Source organism: Lissotriton helveticus, chromosome 9 (assembly GCF_964261635.1).
Source record: "Lissotriton helveticus chromosome 9, aLisHel1.1, whole genome shotgun sequence".
NCBI classification, from domain to species: domain Eukaryota; kingdom Metazoa; phylum Chordata; class Amphibia; order Caudata; family Salamandridae; genus Lissotriton; species Lissotriton helveticus.
In genome coordinates, this window is record NC_136070.1 from 1,191,286,251 (window position 1) to 1,191,305,376 (window position 19,126).

General features: G+C 44.5%; 1 protein-coding gene across 1 annotated transcript in view; it reads left to right on the plus strand.

The window, feature by feature from the left end:
* The window catches only part of LOC144782335 (contactin-4-like), a 964,244-nt gene that overhangs the window by 910,431 nt on the left and 34,687 nt on the right, over window positions 1-19,126 (plus strand). Inside the window, exons 18-20 of the mRNA XM_078661655.1 lie at window positions 1,749-1,898; window positions 3,344-3,414; window positions 5,541-5,775. Of these exons, the coding sequence (XP_078517781.1) occupies window positions 1,749-1,898; window positions 3,344-3,414; window positions 5,541-5,775 (456 nt within the window). The remainder of the gene's footprint in view (window positions 1-1,748; window positions 1,899-3,343; window positions 3,415-5,540; window positions 5,776-19,126) is intronic.

A 19,126-nucleotide genomic window follows, 5' to 3' on the forward strand; every position in this document is an offset into this window, starting at 1 on the left:
CATGTTTACAATTTAGTTGCAATTAATGCCTCACCCAACTGTTAACATCCATATATAACGTGGACCGGGTAGGGATACATTTTCAATACTACCTGGAATCTGTCCAATAACATAAATCCAAAGGTCTGGATGTATTCTTTACCAATATAAAATCACACGGGATCAGATCATTCACCCAAGAAAAAGTGTGAAAGATAGAGAGAGTACCTCACGGTAGAACAACCCGAGGGGGTTCCCGGTTGATGGTTCCCAGTATACCCACTTCTCATCATTGGCAACTCTCTCTATTGTGAAAAGACAAACGTGCACTCAACAGAAGAGTAGTGCGGACATAAGAATAGTGAAGGAAGAACACAAATAGTGACCAACGTATCAAACCACTGATACCTGTTGAAAGTGTCAAGAGACACACAACAGAACCCCAAACAGACCACACCAAAAAAACAAATAAAATGTGTAGTGGTGCTTTGCTTGCTGATACCGTTTTATTCTGATGCCGCGAAGCACTACTAGTTAAAAATGGTTACTTATATACCATCAGAGTTTCTTTCCTCAAGCCGACATGTTTCATCGCACCTTCTTGTGGCGATTTCATCAGGTCATATGAGGGGTTTTCTATTCTCAATCTTTTCACATTATACTGGACCTGGAGTGCGCTATGTCAGCACATACCAGCGTCACTCCTCAGGACACTGTGCCAAATGTTCACGTGTCCGTACCCGTGACCCGAGTAAATCACAGTCACTAAAGCCGCGTCCCTCCGGCGCTTCCGACGGTCCACACGGAGGGACGCGGCTTTAGTGACTGTGATTTACTCGGGTCACGGGTACGGACACGTGAACATTTGGCACAGTGTCCTGAGGAGTGACGCTGGTATGTGCTGACATAGCGCACTCCAGGTCCAGTATAATGTGAAAAGATTGAGAATAGAAAACCCCTCATATGCCCTGATGAAATCGCCACAAGAAGGTGCGATTAAACATGTCGGCTTGAGGAAAGAAACTCTGTTGGTATATAAGTAACCATTTTTAACAAGTAGTGCTTCGCTGCATCAGAATAAAACGGCATCAGCAAGCAAAGCACCACTACACAACTTATTTGTTTTTTTGGTGTGGTCTGTTTGGGGTTCTGTTGTGTGTCTCTTGACACTTTCAACAGGTATCAGTGGTTTGATACGTTGGTCACTATTTGTGTTCTTCCTTCACTATTCTTATGTCCGCACTACTCTTCTGTTGAGTGCACGTTTGTCTTTTCACAATAGAGAGAGTTGCCAATGATGAGAAGTGGGTATACCGGGAACCATCAACCGGGAACCCCCTCGGGTTGTTCTACCGTGAGGTACTCTCTCTATCTTTCACACTTTTTCTTGGGTGAATGATCTGGTCCTGTGTGATTTTATATTGGTAAAGAATACATCCAGACCTTTGGATTTATGTTATTGGACAGATTCCAGGTAGTATTGAAAATGTATCCCTACCCGGTCCACGTTATATATGGATGTTAACAGTTGGGTGAGGCATTAATTGTTTGAATACTGTTGAGTGGGGGGGTGCCTCGCCCATTTCCCTTCCCCCTTTACCCCTTCAGATTGTGTACAATTTAGTTGCACACAGGATAGGCACAGAACAGTGACATGCAGGTGGGACCCCATCATCGCACGCACAAAAGGAAAGCCACATTGTTCAACCATGGCTTGTCTGTAAAATTAATAAATATACTGCTTTCTTCTGTTGTCTTTCATTGCTTAGTTCCAGAGATCATTGATGGGCGTTCCTTCACAGCCACAGTGGTGGGGTTAAACCCGTGGGTTGAGTATGAGTTTCGCGTAATCGCCACCAACTTGATAGGAATTGGAGAGCCCAGTAAACCATCTGACAAAAGAAGGACCGAGGAGGCCTGTAAGTATTTTTTGGGAAGACACTTACCTGAATGTTTACAAATGGACAGTCACATGACCTAGTTCTTTCTATTTATTCTTCTCTGGGACTGTTCATAAAGGTGGTGTGATAAGGTATTATGGTCCAGAATGGTGGAGCTCTCTCAACCTTTGTTGGACAACAAAAGATTTCCCCTCTAGATTACCTTTGGCTGTCAGAGAAATAGGTGCTAAGGTGCTGTCCGAAAAAACACAAGGAGACAACCGGTCAACTCTACGTAAACTAAACTGATGCACAGAAGAATAAGGACAACACGCAACCACGAATTGAGTAACACCTGGCTTGGTCTACGGCTGGAGGTACCGACGGATAGAGCGAGGCCTCATTCACCGAGCAGTTGCCGGGTGAGGTGAGGCATACTCCCACACAAAGCTGAAAAAGAAGATTGCATTCATATCAACCTGGAACTTTTTTCAAACTCTGGTACATACCGGGTTCTGGTAGGGTGGTTAACAACCACTATTGCATTATTTTTATCACTTAAGCACAATATTTCACTTAAGCAAAGTTTAATATCTCTCACATACTTTTTGTATTATAATTGCAGTAGCATATCATTCTTTAGGTCCTGACGAAAGCCGGGCAGTGTTACCTTTACGGCTGAAACATATTGCCTTGAGATAGTTATATTTTCAAACTATCAGGCCTTGTTTTTAATCTTGACACTAGGACAATCCTAATTAAACATATTTTTTGTCCTTGTAGTCATTTTTAATTTCACCTACACTTCACACTGCACACTATCAGCACCATTTCTTGAGAACACCTTGGGCAGAGCCAACCATTGGTTTAATATCCAGCGCTGCACTATCACCCGATGGTTTGGGTTGGGCGGCATGGATTCACCATCGCCAACTCCCAGATGATGATGCTCCGCCAGCAGGGTGGGCTGATGGGACTTTTCTCTTAGCAATGTGTTACTCAATTCGTGGTTGCGTGTTGTCCTTCTTCTTCTGTGCATCAGTTTAATTTACGTAGAGTTGACCGGTTGTCTCCTTGTGTTTTTTCGTATATATAAGTTGGGGTGTGGAGACTACAGGGTCGGTAAAAATTATCCCTAAGACCCTCTTTTGTATCATTGTATTTTGGTGCTAATGTGCTATCTCCTTCTGCAGGAAGCCAATGGTCTATCTGTGCTAATTTGTCCTATATTAGCTAGTACACAACCCTGTGAGGTCATATTGTCAGCCTCAGGGGCTAGTGGCAGTGACACACTGGTTACGTAGGTGTAGTCTGCATCAGGCATAGTGTAGTTGTTGAGTTTGATACAGCATCATCTGGTTGATGCATCCCTTCAGTAGGTCACCAAGTGAGGAAAAACACTTCTGTACTAGTGATTGTGCAATACACTTTTACTAAATGCCTTCAGTTGTTTATCACAGTTTCTTATGTCCTTCTTTCATCAGTGCCTGAAGTGACACCAGGGAATGTGAGTGGAGGCGGTGGCACGAAATCTGAGCTAGTCATTACTTGGGAGGTAAGTATCCTTGCAGGAGTTTGCACTGTTAGACTGAGTACCTTGAATCTGCTTTGCTTGCTTTACCCCTCAATTTATGGAAGTGGACTTGCTGACTGCAATAGATGTATGTTCATCAGATAAGTTTTTGTCACTTTGTAAATGGGACATGGAAGGCATGGGTATCAAATAAAGGAGGATTGGGTTAGCTTCACTCATCAGGGCAACCTCAACCTCATAATACAAACAATAGATGATGATCAACCAGGGATTCCACAATTTGTCAATAAAACTTGGTAACTTACGTCAGGTAGCATAGAGTGGCCAATAGCCATGTGTTGGGCAGTGCATGTTGGTCTTCTACAGACACTTTCTTATGGATTAGTAACTAAGACATTGTCTTGCATAAGCTCACATATCCTACATATTCTTCAAATATAAGTGTTGTGACTTACATTATAGAAAAAGCCGTAGTTTGTTTGCTTAAAATATATGTGTGACTTACATCACAGAAAAGGCCCTGGCTTGTTTATGGTACATTTCAGGGTTTTACTTAAGTGACAGAGGTAATGTGATTCACGAATAGGGCATCAAAGGAAAATATGTTGGAAAAACACAGCAGCACTTATCTGACAGACTCAATTGCTTGTGAATGGTATGTTGCAGGTATGACATGTATCATCTTTCAGAAATGTCTTGTTGAAAAGAACAGTAGATATGCATGCCTCTCCTAAGAAAGGATCTACTTATTAAATACTATTGGTGTATCTCTAACGATAAAGGGAAAATTGCTTATCAGCAGTACAGCAAAGAACTGTCTTCCCTCACACATGATTCATTGCATTTAAATAGACCACTGGAGGCGTGTCTGCTAGATAGACTTCCCCTGCATGGTGGAGAAACAATAGAGATATTTCTCCTGTGATAGAGAGTACATTGTTGATTAATGGGAGATGGAAGACCTGCCTTCCAGATGGAGTCCAGCTCGTGAATGAAACAATGCTGACATGTCTTCCATAGTAGAGATTCCTTTGTACACAATGGACAATGGTGAATGCCTTCTTAATAGTGAGCGTTGCTTGTTAATAAGCTTTTGATTTACATCTATTTAATACCGCGCATTGCTCCTCAATTAAACACTGTAGACATGTCTTCCAGGACAGGCAATCGATTGCTTATAAATTAGACTTTGGAGCTATGCCTCTTGTAGAAAACGATTATTCATGAAGCATCATTTTGTAGTTTTTCATGACATTGAGAAGGTTACCTTTAATGGGTTGTTGAAGGAGAAACACAAGTATGTAAAGATAAATTGTGGGATCTCATTGTGTCCTACATAAAACAATATCCATTTCTTTAAGATCAGGCACTGGAAATATTTCTTGCAGGTCATAAAGATATTGACTCACTGATGGAACGAAGTAGGCACACATCAATTTGAGAAGAAAAGCGTACTTCATTTTTAATATATAATCTTTGTGTATAGCACTGTGGCTTGTATTGATTCAAATGAAATAGTTTTACATTATTGTACTTGTCCAAAAAATGTAAAATGTAAACTTATATCAATGTATTTCTAATTATTGCCAAGCAACAACAAAAATAATGGTAAATCATTTGAAACATCCTCTGACGTGGCTTGTTGACAGAGCCCCTGCTTTTATTTTTTATTAATATCAATTCAGTTAAATTGACTTTATCCAACTTTATTTGTTATCTCAAACAACTTACTATTAGGTCCTTTAGTCATAGCATGCTCAGCCTTCATATTTTTATCATATTGCAGTCTTGCTACCGAAAACTTTAACTTTCTGTTGCAGACAGCATTGCAACCAAGATCTTAAACTATACTGAGAGTGAGCTTTGGGTCTGCCCCTTGCTAATAACTGGGCGGTTTTCTGGTCTATTTCATTTTCCTGCTCCTGAGTCAATGGTTTTTGTCCTTATTCTTGTGTTTTCCTTACCTCTGGATATAAATATGGATCAGGGCTATGTGCCACCGGTGCTTCAGAAAAGGTGACGTTCCGGTCGCGCCTTGCCCTTGTAAATATGGCTCCCGGTGTCGCACAGTGACCTACACATTACAGAATATTTCACCTTTTCAACGTATTCCCGCTATGTAAACCAATTTTCTTCTGCATTTGCAGCCTGTACCTGAGGAGCTGCAGAACGGCGGTGGATTCGGCTACGTGGTGGCGTTCCGGCCCTTTGGCACTGTCAGTTGGATGCAGACAGTAGTGGCTTCATCAGATGCCTCGAGATACGTCTTCCGCAATGAGAGCTTACCTCCTTTCTCGCCCTATGAGGTGAAAGTAGGGGTGTACAACAACCGGGGCGAGGGATCCTTCAGCCCCGTCACCGTCGTCTATTCAGCGGAGGAAGGTAAGAAGGTGCTGGGCGGAGTCATAGGTGATTGTGCACGTAGACTTCTAAAATGGTGCGCAGTGAGGGTCATCCCGGTCACTGATAACATACTTGTCTGAAGTGTGCTTTTGGCAAAGACACTGTCTGTGTTCAATTTTGGCACTCAGAGCCATATTTATGTCCCGATTTGCTTTGCTCTTGCACCACGTCATGTGATGCAAGAGCGACGCAAACCTGATGTCATTTTTTTTAAGCCACCCAAAGCCACTCTGCATGGCTTTGAGTGACTCCAAAAATCTGGAATAACACAACACTGTGCAAATTGCTGTGTTGCCTTACTCTACCCTGGGAAGGCATTCCAAGGGCAGTGCATGGGTATTATGTTGCAGCTCCCATGGTTTTTGATACATCCCCAGATTTACAAGATCTTGTAACCCTGGGAATGCTCCGAAAAGATACTCATCCCCAGGAGAGACGCAGTGAGGAGAAATATCTTTATTTCTCCTTATAACTGCCTCTTTCTGTGTGCTTCATTCTGCACCACACATAGATAGAGGAATATGCCTCTCAGGGATACCTTCCTGCACAAAAACAATCCCACATGCAACGCAGGTACCCTTGCACCAGAGTGCAGGGTGCCTGCATTGGCACTAGGCTGCCTATTGTGCGCCAGCGCAGAGGGAAAAGTCAGGAATGCCTTGAATCTGATGAATTCCTGCCCTTTCCAATTGGTGCAGTGCAGCACAGCAAGGGGACTTACTGCACTGCACGACTGCATCATAAATATGCCCCTCAGTGTCATGCTCTGATGGCACAATCCCTGCCTTCCGGGGCATGGCAGCACAAACCCTCTATGTCACGTTGTGTTGGTCCAAACTATGTTTGCCATGGTCTATTGTCATCAACCCTTGCTGGCCATTCACTGCTTGCAACAATAATGCCTGACATTCCCTGTTGGCACACATCCTGCCATCCAGGCACTGCTGGCACACAACACATCCTGGCCTCTGGGCAGTGATGGCACACTCTCAATCCCTGACCACCATGCAGTGTTGGCACATGCACTGTCAGCCATGTGCTGTTGGCACAAACCTTGTCTATTAGTCACTGTTAGAAAAACCACTGACTTATGTGCACTGCTGACAACATATTCTGGGATAGTATGTCGTCATAAATGCTGCCCCCTATGCACTCTTGACATTAAAGCTGCCTGGCACATAGTTGGCACAACCCCTATCTGCCATGATCTGTCAGTGTAAGTGTGCAGTTAAGTTCCATAATCTGCCTTCTAAATAATTTTCATACAAACACTTCCTCCCTGCCTTCCATGCGCTTCTGGCCCAAACTGTACCTTCCATGTGCTGGTGGGAGGTGGCCCTGCTACCACTTTCCGAATGATAAATGGACACGTGAGACTGCAACGCCAGCCCGGAAATCAACGTTTATGTGTATTTCCTTTGTTGTCCTCTGAAAAAATTGTCCTACTCAGTGCTTTTCGAGGGGGAGTCAGAGTATGTACTCATTTTTAACCCTGAAAGCCCATCTCATCTGCTTTCTAATGTGCCAGGCACAGGCATATATCCGACCAGTTTCAAGTGTGTCCTATAATTTATCCAATTGCATGCTGTTCATTTAAACTATGGTTCTCTATATAAGACAATGGAGCTAAATTACCGTATGGAATTCTGCTCTGCCTGATTCTGATCTTGGAGGCTTTCCTGTACCCAGCTTTCCAAGTATTGGGTATCCAGGCCCATTTTTATTGTGCAGTAGTTCAACATTGTAAAATTGCAGCAGCCAAGCCTCTTGCTCAGATTTTGTTTTTCTAATGGGGTAGCATTCAGTGCTCTCCTTTGTTAGATCTTACATTCCCCTTCCCTCCAGAGGCGGCTACTACCAATGACAGAGGAGCATTGCCCCACTGCCTCCCTCAGAGCCAGTAAATGAAAAATAAAACAAAGTTCTAGCATCGTTTTATTTTTCACATGCCGGCTCTGAGCCTGCATTGTAGAGAGGGGCGAGCTGAGGAATGGGAGGGGAGAGGAGGAGTGCTACGTGCACTCCCTAAGTGTGCATATGTGTTTTGCCGGTCATCTCAGGCTGGCCAAACACACATGCGCACTTAGCTTTCTCCAGGCCGGCTGCATTGAAAAGCCGGGCTGGAGAACTCCCCACAAACTCCCTGTCCTGAGTGGATCATCTTTTCAGCCCTCTGAGAGTCTGTCCCAGGGGCTGCTGGGAACCGAAAAAAGACAGGAGGCAGGACGTGGAGGAGTGTGGCTTAATGATTAGAGCGGCAGACCCTGATGCAGAGTTCTGGCCAGGGACCAGGGTTCGATTCCAGCCTCGGCGGGGTCTCGGGCTCAATTTCCTCGGACCTGTTAATTCTCGCCTCGGTGCCTATTCTAATCACGGGCCCCACGCTGCAACTCTGGGCAATAGCTTGCTTAGCCTCCACACCGGCCCCAACATCGCTAAGGATGCCTGGCTTCACCCTGGGGGTGCCCAGGAGTGGACACTTCATAGGGAAAGCCAGGAGGGGTTCCACAGCGGTATGAGTATCAGCGCCAGGAAGCCGAATAGAGTACCATGACATTTACGTGACATGGGAAGCAGCCAGAGGCTTTAGGTAAGCTCTGTTTTTTGTTAATATATTACTAATAGCACCCCATCGCGTGACTCCCCCTGTGCGAACCTCGCCCCTGCACACCTCCCCCTGTGTTCCCTCCACCCGCGCACCACCCTTCGTTTGAGGCAGCCAACAATGCTTCCCTTCTCTACTTTCTACATCCCTACGTCCTCCTTCCTCAACCCCACCCCACAGAGAGCCTGCAGCATACATTTACTACCTTTTCAGAGCAGATGGCAAATGTATGTGTTAAGCCCAATGGAATTGGGAATTCCATGTGGTTTTACGACCACTAAATCTGGTCCGACACAGTAATTACCCATTCCATGGGGCTTAACTTGTAATTGCAGAGTGCTGGGGCGGATTTACCGCACTGTAACACTAAATTTACTGTTCCCCTAGTACCAGGCAACTTGTAATGAGGACCATGCGCTCACGCTGCACATTTCAGAAAAATGCAAAGCACACATTTACCATATGACAGCATGAACCCTTTGGACAGCTAAAAAACACTACAGCAGGAAGCCACTGCAGTTCACCGGGAGTGCCCTCTGTTCAAAAGAGCAAAGAAAACTGCATGGCAATTGGCGACCTCAAGCCAGTTAAGTGTGGAAGGCTGAGAGTGAGTGAGTGAGTGAGTGAGTGAGTGAGTGAGTGACTGAGTGAGTGAGTGAGTGAGTGAGTGAGTGAGTGAGTGAGTGAGTGACTGAGTGGGTGGCTGAAAAGTCATCCATGCCTCTCGGACTTTAAGACATTTTTATTTACTGCCATTGGGTTTCAGAAAAAATTTCAAGCTACTGATCTTAATTTATAGGACACTGTAGGCTAAAGGACAACATGCGACTTTGACTGTTTTAAAAGTCCTTGGAACAGCCCTGCTTTTGAGGGCGATTGACAGGAAGGTGTCAAGATGTTTAATCAGAGGCACACCAAAGGAAATTCACAGCAACATAGCACTTAGACATTTGTTTTAAACAGGCACTTCAAGGTCATTAAAGACACAAATGTGTTATGCTGTAAGAATAAAAACATATGCCTGCAGGTCACTTCTTCAGCTGCAGGTGGCAGTCATCCACTCGTGAAATGAAACTAGGGCGCTTATAGCACCTAGAGTTTTGCCTCCACCCAAACTGTGAAAGGTTTGACCCTTAAATAATTTTACTATTTTTTTCTCTTTGAAGAATTTTTAAGCCTCTACATAGCCCTAACAGAGGACGCTTAGGTTACTCTCACTCAGACGATTCTCTTGAGCGTTATACTTGCACGGAGCTCCCAATTAGCTGTTTTGGTACTCTGATGACTAGAATTAAATAGAAGTCATTAATTACATTATTTAAGGTATCTGGATGCCAATGCAACCCTTACTCTCTGATTTGGCCCAGGCCTGCTTTGGGTTAAGGTTGCACTTTGTAGTACTTAATTTGTAAAATAAACTTAAGGGCCATGGCCCTCATTAGGACTGCACTTTCATCTGCACTGCCCATTGTCACTGTCAGCGCTGCCAACCGCTGCTACAACGCAACTACTAACTGTTAGACCTCGCACCTTTGGCGTGGTTTCCCCTGACTTTTTTGACTCTACCTCCTGTATTTTTGACGCTGTGCTGGATTTCGTTTTTGCTGGTTTAGATGCTTTGGGCACTTTGCCACTGCTGTTCAGTGTCAACGTGCAAGTGCTACCTGAGTAAATTGTTATTGTGATTGGTTATCCATGATTGGCATTTTTGTATTACCAGGAAGTTCATAGTAAATTGCACTGAGTGTGCCAGAGCAGGTGATTCAAATGCTAATAGTGGGCTTGCTTCACTGATTGTGCCACCCACATGAGTAGCCCTAAAATGGTGTCTCAGGCCTGCCACCGCAGTGCCTGTGTGCAGTTGCTAACTGCCATGCTGCCCTGACCAGTGTCCACAATGGCCAGGCCTAACCCTTGCCGTACACATTGGACACCACTATAGAAGGCCCTAGGTACCCCCCTGGGCAGGGTGCAGTGCATATGAAAGGTAGAGCATGTACTACTGTGTGTGACATGCTCTGGTAGTGAATTACAGCCATTTTCGTTTTTCATTATTGAGAGGGCTATCTTGCCCATAGGCTATAATGGGGAATGCTGTGTATAATGTTTACCTGCATATCCTCCCATAGGAGCAAGGTCGAAAATTTAAGTCTGGTATCCCTGAACTCAGAATTTAATAACCTATCTTTTAGGAAAGATGGTTTTTAAATCCTGTGTTTGAGAACAACACTTTTAGAAAGTGGCTGTTCTCTTGTCTGATCTTTCTGTGGGGCCGATTCACAGAACTAACTTAAGACAAAATCCTAAACTTACTACTTTTGGTATTCACAGAAGTTAGGATTTTGTCCTAAGACAGACTTAAGACAGACTTAAGACAAAATCCTAACTTAAGTCTATCTTAAGTTTGTCTTAAGACAAACTTAAGACAAAATCCTAACTTCTGTGAATACCAAAAGTAGTAAGTTTAGGATTTTGTCTTAAGTTAGTTCTGTGAATCTTCCCTAGTGTGCCTTGGCCTGTTTGTGAATTGACTGTCTGGTTTGTGAGTGACCGGGGCTGGGGAGCCCTCAGGAGACTGAATGAGTCAGCCCTAGGCTGAATTACTGCATCTGTATCTTGAGTGGTGGGAGGGGATAGCACCTGGGCCTGAATAGGGCTGTGCCTGGCTTCCACAATGCTGCTCCACCTCCTGCTGGGTGGCTGAATACTCTGCCCCTCTCTCTGAAAGGAAAGGAGAGGACAGAAAAACAAAGTGCTCAGGAACTGACCTGAACTGGTTCCGACCAAGCCAAGGCCTCTCTGCCTCTAGAGAACAAAGGAAAGACTGGTATAAAAAGGGCTACCAAGACTACAGAAAATTAGACCATCCTGGAATCAAGAAGGAAACGTTGCCAAGGAGAAAGCTGGAAGACTGAAGAGGAAGGACTGTCCTGCTGTGTGTTTGTGGACTGACCTGCAGTTGCTTTGCTGCCAAGGAGAGGGAAGGGACTTTGCTGTGTGCTGTTTCCCCTTGCTTGAAGAGATCTCCAAAGGCCTGAAGAGAGCTGGCCTCCTGTTAAGAAGTCCCAGGAACAAAAATACTTCATCCCCACCTTCCCCTCTGAACTCTGCTGACAGAGTTCTGCCCTTCCTAGAGTGCTTGATCCAATTGTGGGGCCTCGGAAAGTTGTGCGTGCTGTTTGGGAAACTGGACAAGGAGAAACAAAGACAATCTACAATTTTCACACATCGCTCGCTTGCGGAGCGCATCCACAACAGTGCGAGGAAATTTCCGCCGCAGCGAAGATCGAGGTCGTTGCAGTGCCTGTTGCTGCTGCAAGAACCGATGCTTCGTTTGCTTGCAGGAGGCATCGCCCCGGTGCAGGAAGATTACTGTCGCTGCGAGTATCGTCGCAGAGCCTGTCGTCGCTAGGTGAGATCGTCGCACCGCTTACTTGCGAACCAAATCTCATCATCGCAGAGCCATCGCATCGAGGGGCCGGGAGAGGAGAAGATCGACGATGAGCTGCGCATCACCGCCGCACCTGAGATCGTCGCTGTCCCGAAGATCATCGCATCGTGCCTGTGCGAAACGCTTCCTAGCGAACCTGCGTGCCGGAATCCATACAAGGTATCGCATCCCTCCCCATACAGACCAGATTCATCGCAACAAACCCTTGCGTCCAGTGGGGCTGTCGCATCGCCTCCCCAGGGTCTCAGGAGTGACGCTTTGCTTGTTTTTCAACGCTGCAGCTTCCATTTGGAATATTTGTCACATCTACAGGTACTTTGGGCTAAACGTGACCCAACTGTGGATTATTTTAACGCAAACCCTCGAACTCTTTGAAAATCATATTCTTGAACTTTGTATGTTGGAGTTTTGTCATTTTGGTCTTGTGTAGTTTAGATAAAGATACTTTATTTTTCTAAACTGGTGTGGAGTCCATTTGTGGTGTTTTCACTGTTTTACTGTGAGTGTTAGAACAAATACTTTTCACATTGCTTTTGATAAGCCTGTCTGCTCGTGCCAAGCTACCAAGAGGGTGAGCAGGGGTTATCTAAAGAGTGTATCCCCCTTACCCTGACTAGAAGCAAGGGACCCTATTTGGACATTGGTACTTACCTCTGCCAACTAGAGACCCCCAGATCTAACACTAACCATCACACACCTACAGTTGCAACAAATCTGACTAATCCAAGCCCTCAAAGAAATAAGAATGGCTTTGGCAGCACGTATTAATCATTTTAAACGCATATTGAATTCATAAACAACTGTTGTGCTCGTCTCTAAATTAAACAAGCTGCACCACCATGTGGCAGAGTGTCATAAGTGCCGGTGCTGAGCACCACAACTCACTTGCTCAATTAAGCTCTGACACTTTCTTACATCATGGCTGCGCGATGCAGAGTGGATGAGATACTGTGGACATCACTGCTCATACACACAATACTCTCTGCCTATTTTCTCCATCCCTTTGAACCAGGAGTAAATTTCTTTGACTTGCCCCACAGTGGCTTCCTTACTCTATCTGAAGTCAGTGATGGGTGTCCCAGTAGCAGCTACATAGTGGGGCACAGCATAGAAGAAACCTGTTCATCACCCCAGCACGAATAGTATGCAAGCTCAACCATGGTCCGACAGACGCAAATATTAAGCTCTAGCATAAAGAGTAGTGGCAAACGACCAGGGGTATTACCTTTGAAAGCCCAAGAGGAATGTAATTGGCTTTGCCAATGCTTGTTTGCATGATCACTTTACATTCAACGATCTGTGATATATGTAAGTAGACACATGTTGGCCATATTGGAGTGATAAGAAAAGTGTTTGCGCATCACATGTGCACGTATACATCTTGGCGCTTCACACATATACGTCATCATGCCTTGACGCCCTGGCAGACGTTTCTTTTTTGGGGGGTTTTTCAGTTTGAACAGGGCCAGTGGCTATTAAAGAATAGTAAACTAAAAAAAAAATAAAGAAGTGCATGAAGTGGGAAACAGAAGCAAGGAGCCCTTTAGCAATTTGCACCGCCTTTGGAAAAAAAAAAAAAAGAAAAACATCATGGAGGGGTTTAGGGATGTGCAGGGGGCACCGGTGTGGGGTGGTGGTGGTGGTGGGTGGATGCAAGTGGGCGCAGAAAAGAGCAAAGAATAAATGGGTACAGGGGACAGTAGGGCATCCAATGTGTGAGTGGCAGAATGAATAGAGCCACTGTTTTTGTATATTCACATCACCGAATGCAGTGGACTGATACACTAATAGACTGCCCTCTTAACCAATGTCTACAACCTGCTGAACTACAGTAACTACAATATTACCAAATGGTGTGATCTTGGGCAAATCTATCTCCTTACATCTCGGTTGTCTTAACTGCAAACAGGGTAGCATGCATTTGGAAATAAACGAACTATAGCATTTAACACTGTATGAAAAAGACGACCTCCATCTTTAGTAATTATTAGCCTTGAATGAATATTTAAATGAATTGTTATGAATCTGAAAAGTCTTCTTGAGACTGTTAATTTTTTTTTTCCTGCTGGCATTCCACTATGAATGTGTCTGAGTACATGGCGCTTAATTTACAGCCACGCTGACGCACGATAGATGGAATATGCAGACTCTGCTACAACTGGCGGTGCTGCTGAGCCCTACATTTAATTTTGCAGTTCTGTGCTTTTACACTGTCTCAAAATGCTCCTAAACAGCCGCAGGGGAAAGACTTGTTTGTGACTGTAGAGAATGTTGGCAGCTAAAGAAAGAGGAATGTACGATTATTGGAAACATGCCTGTCAAAGCATTGTTCGATCACTAGATGGCACCATTGCTCTTCCTGTGCTCGAAAACCAATTTCTCCACCATCATTAAAATCCACCTACGGGCTAATCTTCCGATTGACCTCCACTCTTCCACGACCAAATGTGCCCATCATGCGACCCCTTCCCCCCACCGCCTTTGAGTAGTATAGCGAGCTCAAGGTTCTTCTCTGCCCTAATGAGCTAATTGGTCGGTGAAAGGATGAATGTGACTGTAATGAAAACTAGGGGTAGGACGGATTTGCATAGTCGTGCTAGGCAAAGCTCCGCGAAACTGTAAAAAATCTCCGTGAGCACGCAAAAGTTCAGCGAACACATGGAATTGCTTCTTCGACCGTTCGTGATGCCTTTTTCCTGTTTGCAAACGCTGTTTGCGTGCTTGGGGAGAAATATCTTGCGAACACTCAGTTTGAAAGCACGAACAAGCAAAAAATTCCGCAAAGCGACGGATCATGGAATTTTTGGCAATCCCGCGTTCTCCGTGGAGTGCAAAATTACCCAAATTCCGCAAGCGGAACGGAATTTACCACCCAGGCCTAATGAAAACGCAGCCCTCCCTATTCAAATGTTTTTGTGCACCCATGACAAACTTGCGCATACACCTGGCTATATTTACGACAGCAAGATATGGACAAAAGATTAGTTCGCCTTTGCAAATCCAGCGCTTCATTGGATCCGGTGGGGCCCATTAGCACTCAGTTTTGGGGACCGACACTTATTTTTAATTTCACACCTTGACCCAGAACAAGGGTACGAAAGTCAGAGAAAGTGGAAAAATTATTAAGGGAATTACAAAAAAACAACGATAAAGGGAGGCAACAGTGTAGGAAAATACCCAGTTAGAGGTACATACATGGGCGGGAATTGTAGGGCAGTGCATGAAAGAGGCTTATGGTGGAATCAAGACAAAAGTAAGACAACCTTCATATTCAACACCAACAATCCCCTTTGCTGGTCGCAGGCTTCCAAGAAAAGCTTAGGGCATTGGCCCTTTTTATTTTACAAATGAAACACTGCGCAATCCCCTTTGTTCATGTGTGGTGTTACCCCACGAAGGATTACTATTGCACATCAGTAAAACCTTACTCAAAGGGTGGGGAGTGGGGTTGGAGAGTGGACATTCCAGTCTGGGGTGCCCCTGGAAAGTTTAGGACACCTATAAACTGGAGACATTTTGTGTATTCTGTAATCTTTCTTCCACACATTCCCACCCTACAAATGATCATTTACGCCTGCTAGAGGACATCCCTTACCAGGGGGAGGGGGGGACCTTCCCAAAATGTGTGGAATATAGGTGGTGGGGTTTCTTCAGATAAAAAATGTTGTCCAATTGTGCTATAAAAAAAAGAGAAAATACCACTGAAACAAGGTAATAGCAATTCACCATGCACAGTTTAGCACTATGTACTCTTGTGCATGTGGAAATGTCTCTGTAAGCAATTTCAAATTCTCAAATGCTCCCCAGAAGTAATCACGCAAAACTGTGAGTGTAACAAGTTCCAATATATAGCCTGAGAAACATATGTGAACCCTGAAATGAGTAAATCTACACCAGGGCCGTCTTAATTGCATTATAGGCCCCCAGGCAAAGCAGTGCACTGGGCCGTGCCCACACAACCACTCACAATAATAAAAATGTTTAATGGAAAATCTGTGTTAAATTCTGGTCTGCATGGGGAGCATATGCTCGTGGGGCCCCCGGGCAACTGCCCAGCATGCCCATGCGTTAAGATGGCACTGATATTCACCCATGCCAGGGTGTAAACTAGGGGTGGGCGGAATTTGTGTAGTTATGCCTCGCAAACCTCTGTGAAACTGTAAAAAATCTCTGTGAGCACGCAAAGTTCCGCGAACACGCGGAATTGCTTGTTCCGCCAGTTCGCAATGCTTTTTTCCTGTTCGCGGACGCTGTTTGCGTGCTGGGGGGAAATATCTTGCAAACACAAATTTTGAAAGCGCAAACAAGCAAAAAATTCTGCAAAGCCACGGATCACAGAATTTTTGGCAATTCCGCATTCTCCGCGGAACGTGAAATTACACAAATTCTGAAAATTCCGCGGGCGGAACAGAATTTACCGCCCAAGCCTAGTGTAAACCTCCAGGTACAGATTTATTTATTTTGTTGTGAATCAAACTCCTAGCATTGATGGTTCTTAATGCACACCCAGATTCATTCATGTCAGTCTGTATAACTGCAGTCTGAAGCACTTACCTTCCTTTGGAGGCCAGACAATTCCCCACTTCTGCACACGGAAGATTCTAAAAGCAGTGCGCTGTACATTTCCCTTGGTCGCATCCTGGTGCATGGAACCAAAAAATCAGCCCACAGACTGGGCCTTTGATGCTGATCTTTCATCTAGCAGTGCCAGAGTGCCCGACAGGCCAGTCCAACAATGATGGTGAACATAAAAATCCAAATTATGTTCATTCTGAGAGGCAATCTCGAAAATGGAAATTGTAATTAGATGTAGCTGTAAAACAGCCTGAACCATCTTCTTTTCATAATAGGATAGTTGTCTGAGGCAATTACAAGCATGTTACACAGTCTATAACTGAATAAATGTAATTTGGGCCTTCTGCATAATGGATATCTCACGATACATAAGGTTCTGCATTATGTACAGCAGTCTGCTTTCACAGGAACAGGGTATGTGCTGGGGTTTGGTTTTTGGAGATAAGGGGTGAAAGGTCCTGATCCCTTACTCGCCGTAAGATGAGCAAAAATTTGCTTATTTGATTCCTGCCCTTGACAGGGGGAAGCCCCTAATACCTACAGAGTTCACCAGGGTTGTCTGGGCAAGACAGGTTTTATGATTTTTTGCAGGGAAAAAATTCCAATCACGCACTGATTTTTGTAGTCTGAATTGTTTATGAAAGAACTTTCACTCTATCCTTAAGAGTGAGTGGAGAAACAGCCAACACATGTTTTGCCCCCATACATGGCCTTCATGGCCTGGGGCTTCCTCAGGGCGTTATTGTAACGTTGAGTATAGAGTAAGTCTTTAGAGTCGAAATAGTCCTAGGATTTTCTTAGTCAGCGCATAATGCCGTTCCGAATCGTGGTCGTTAATAGTAGTCGATATGTGCTGGGGTTTCACTTTTGCATGTATAAAATGGGGATGGAGCATTGCAAAGACATTCTTATCAATTGGTGATTTTTTTGCAAGCAGTTCAACCTTTGTGAATGCGGATAGTTTGAAAAAGAATTTACATATAAATCCCTACAATAACTCACTACTTGTGAGAGAACTTTCACGACAAAAAGCTATGGGTGAACACCATTTCACCAAAACTTGCTTTGCAATTCTTTTTAACTACAGGGAAAGTTTTACAAAGTTGATAAACTTTGCAATCAAGGTGAAAGGCAAAGTTGTTCAAATTCTCAGCTATATAAACATTTTACAAATCCAAGTGTACTCAGCGGGAGCTCTTTTTTTTCATTTGAACTCAGCGGGAGCTTTGACATCCGAACAGCTTCCTACATCTGTGTGAGCAGGTTAAGCAAACAATTCACCTGTCACTAATGAAAAGAATAGTATTGACGACTTCTTTTTATCCAGCAAATAGCAGATATTACAATTTAAGGGAATTGATTTACCCACCAATACATAAAGAATAGAAAGCAGAGATAGCTTTGGTGGGATTCGAACCCATGACTTCTACGCCACCACATTTGTCAGCAGCAAGCGATCAGCCCACTGCGCTCGTCTCCAAGCACGCAGGGACATACTTTGTAAAAAGATTCCATGAATAATAGTCGTCACATTGTTTTGGAAGGCTTACTAACTTGCTACCTGGATCCTTCTATTTTGTTTCATAAAGTCTGGGAGCCCGAAGCGTTCAAGTCTTGGCACAAGAGTTCACTGATGTCTCAATAGAGCTGTCTGCTCATGCATCACCCCTGGGCTGGTGCATGGTTTACCCCAAAGTGATGTGTGTTGAGAGTTTCCTGCAATGTAGTCTATGCATCTGGAGCAAAAACACCTGCTGCAAACCTACACAGATGGCTGTAAATCAGATGTGTTTGACTGCCAGTTGGATAATGAGTGTCATCCTGGCAATGTGTCCACCAAGCTCTTTGCTATGCAGGGCCATATTCTGAATGGTATGGGGCTGTATGGTCAAAGATTGTGGAGTACTAGGGGCTTATTTACAACCCACTGTTCCGCTGGTGCCTCACTTTTATTGACGCACAGGCAGTGCAATGGGCTTGCATATATACAAGGCCACGCAAAGTCGCCCAGCTGACTTTTCATAGCCTTGTAAATATGTTTCTCTTTCACGCACAACTCTGCGTGAAAGGGGCGTTCCATGGGTTTTGCTGTGGGTGTTCCCATGCAACATCCATGGAGCCTGACGCATTCCCATATTTACAACATTTTGTAAACCTGAGAATGCGTCAGAATCCTATGCCTCCCAAAGGGAGGTGCAACGAGGATAAATTCTCTTATTTCTCCTCGTTATTTCCTCTTTCTTCGCGTGCTGCTTAGAAAGATAAAAATGACTTTAATGACTGTTTTTGCGCAGGAACGTGTCCCTTCCTGCACAAAAACAATCCTCCCCTGAGCCCAGGCACCCTTGCAGAGTGATGCAAGGGTGTCTGTGATGGGACACGGCTGCTGTTTGTGCACTGGTGCAGGGAAGAAGGCCAGGAATGAACAGTCTCATGTAGATACGGTGCATTCCTGCCCTTTTATTTTGACATATGGCAGCGCAGCAGGAAGGCTTGCTGCCCTGCCATGCGTCAAAATATTGTAAATGAGGCCCCTATTATGTGGCTAATATGACTGGAGTATTCCATAAAATACAAAACTTTAAACTCAAATAGTATCGTTAGGTCATTAGAAAATTGAGACACTGAGAGCGCCATTGATGTCAATGGAGCGGCTCTGGGCAATAACTCAGGTTCAGGGCCTTTAACCCCTTCGATGC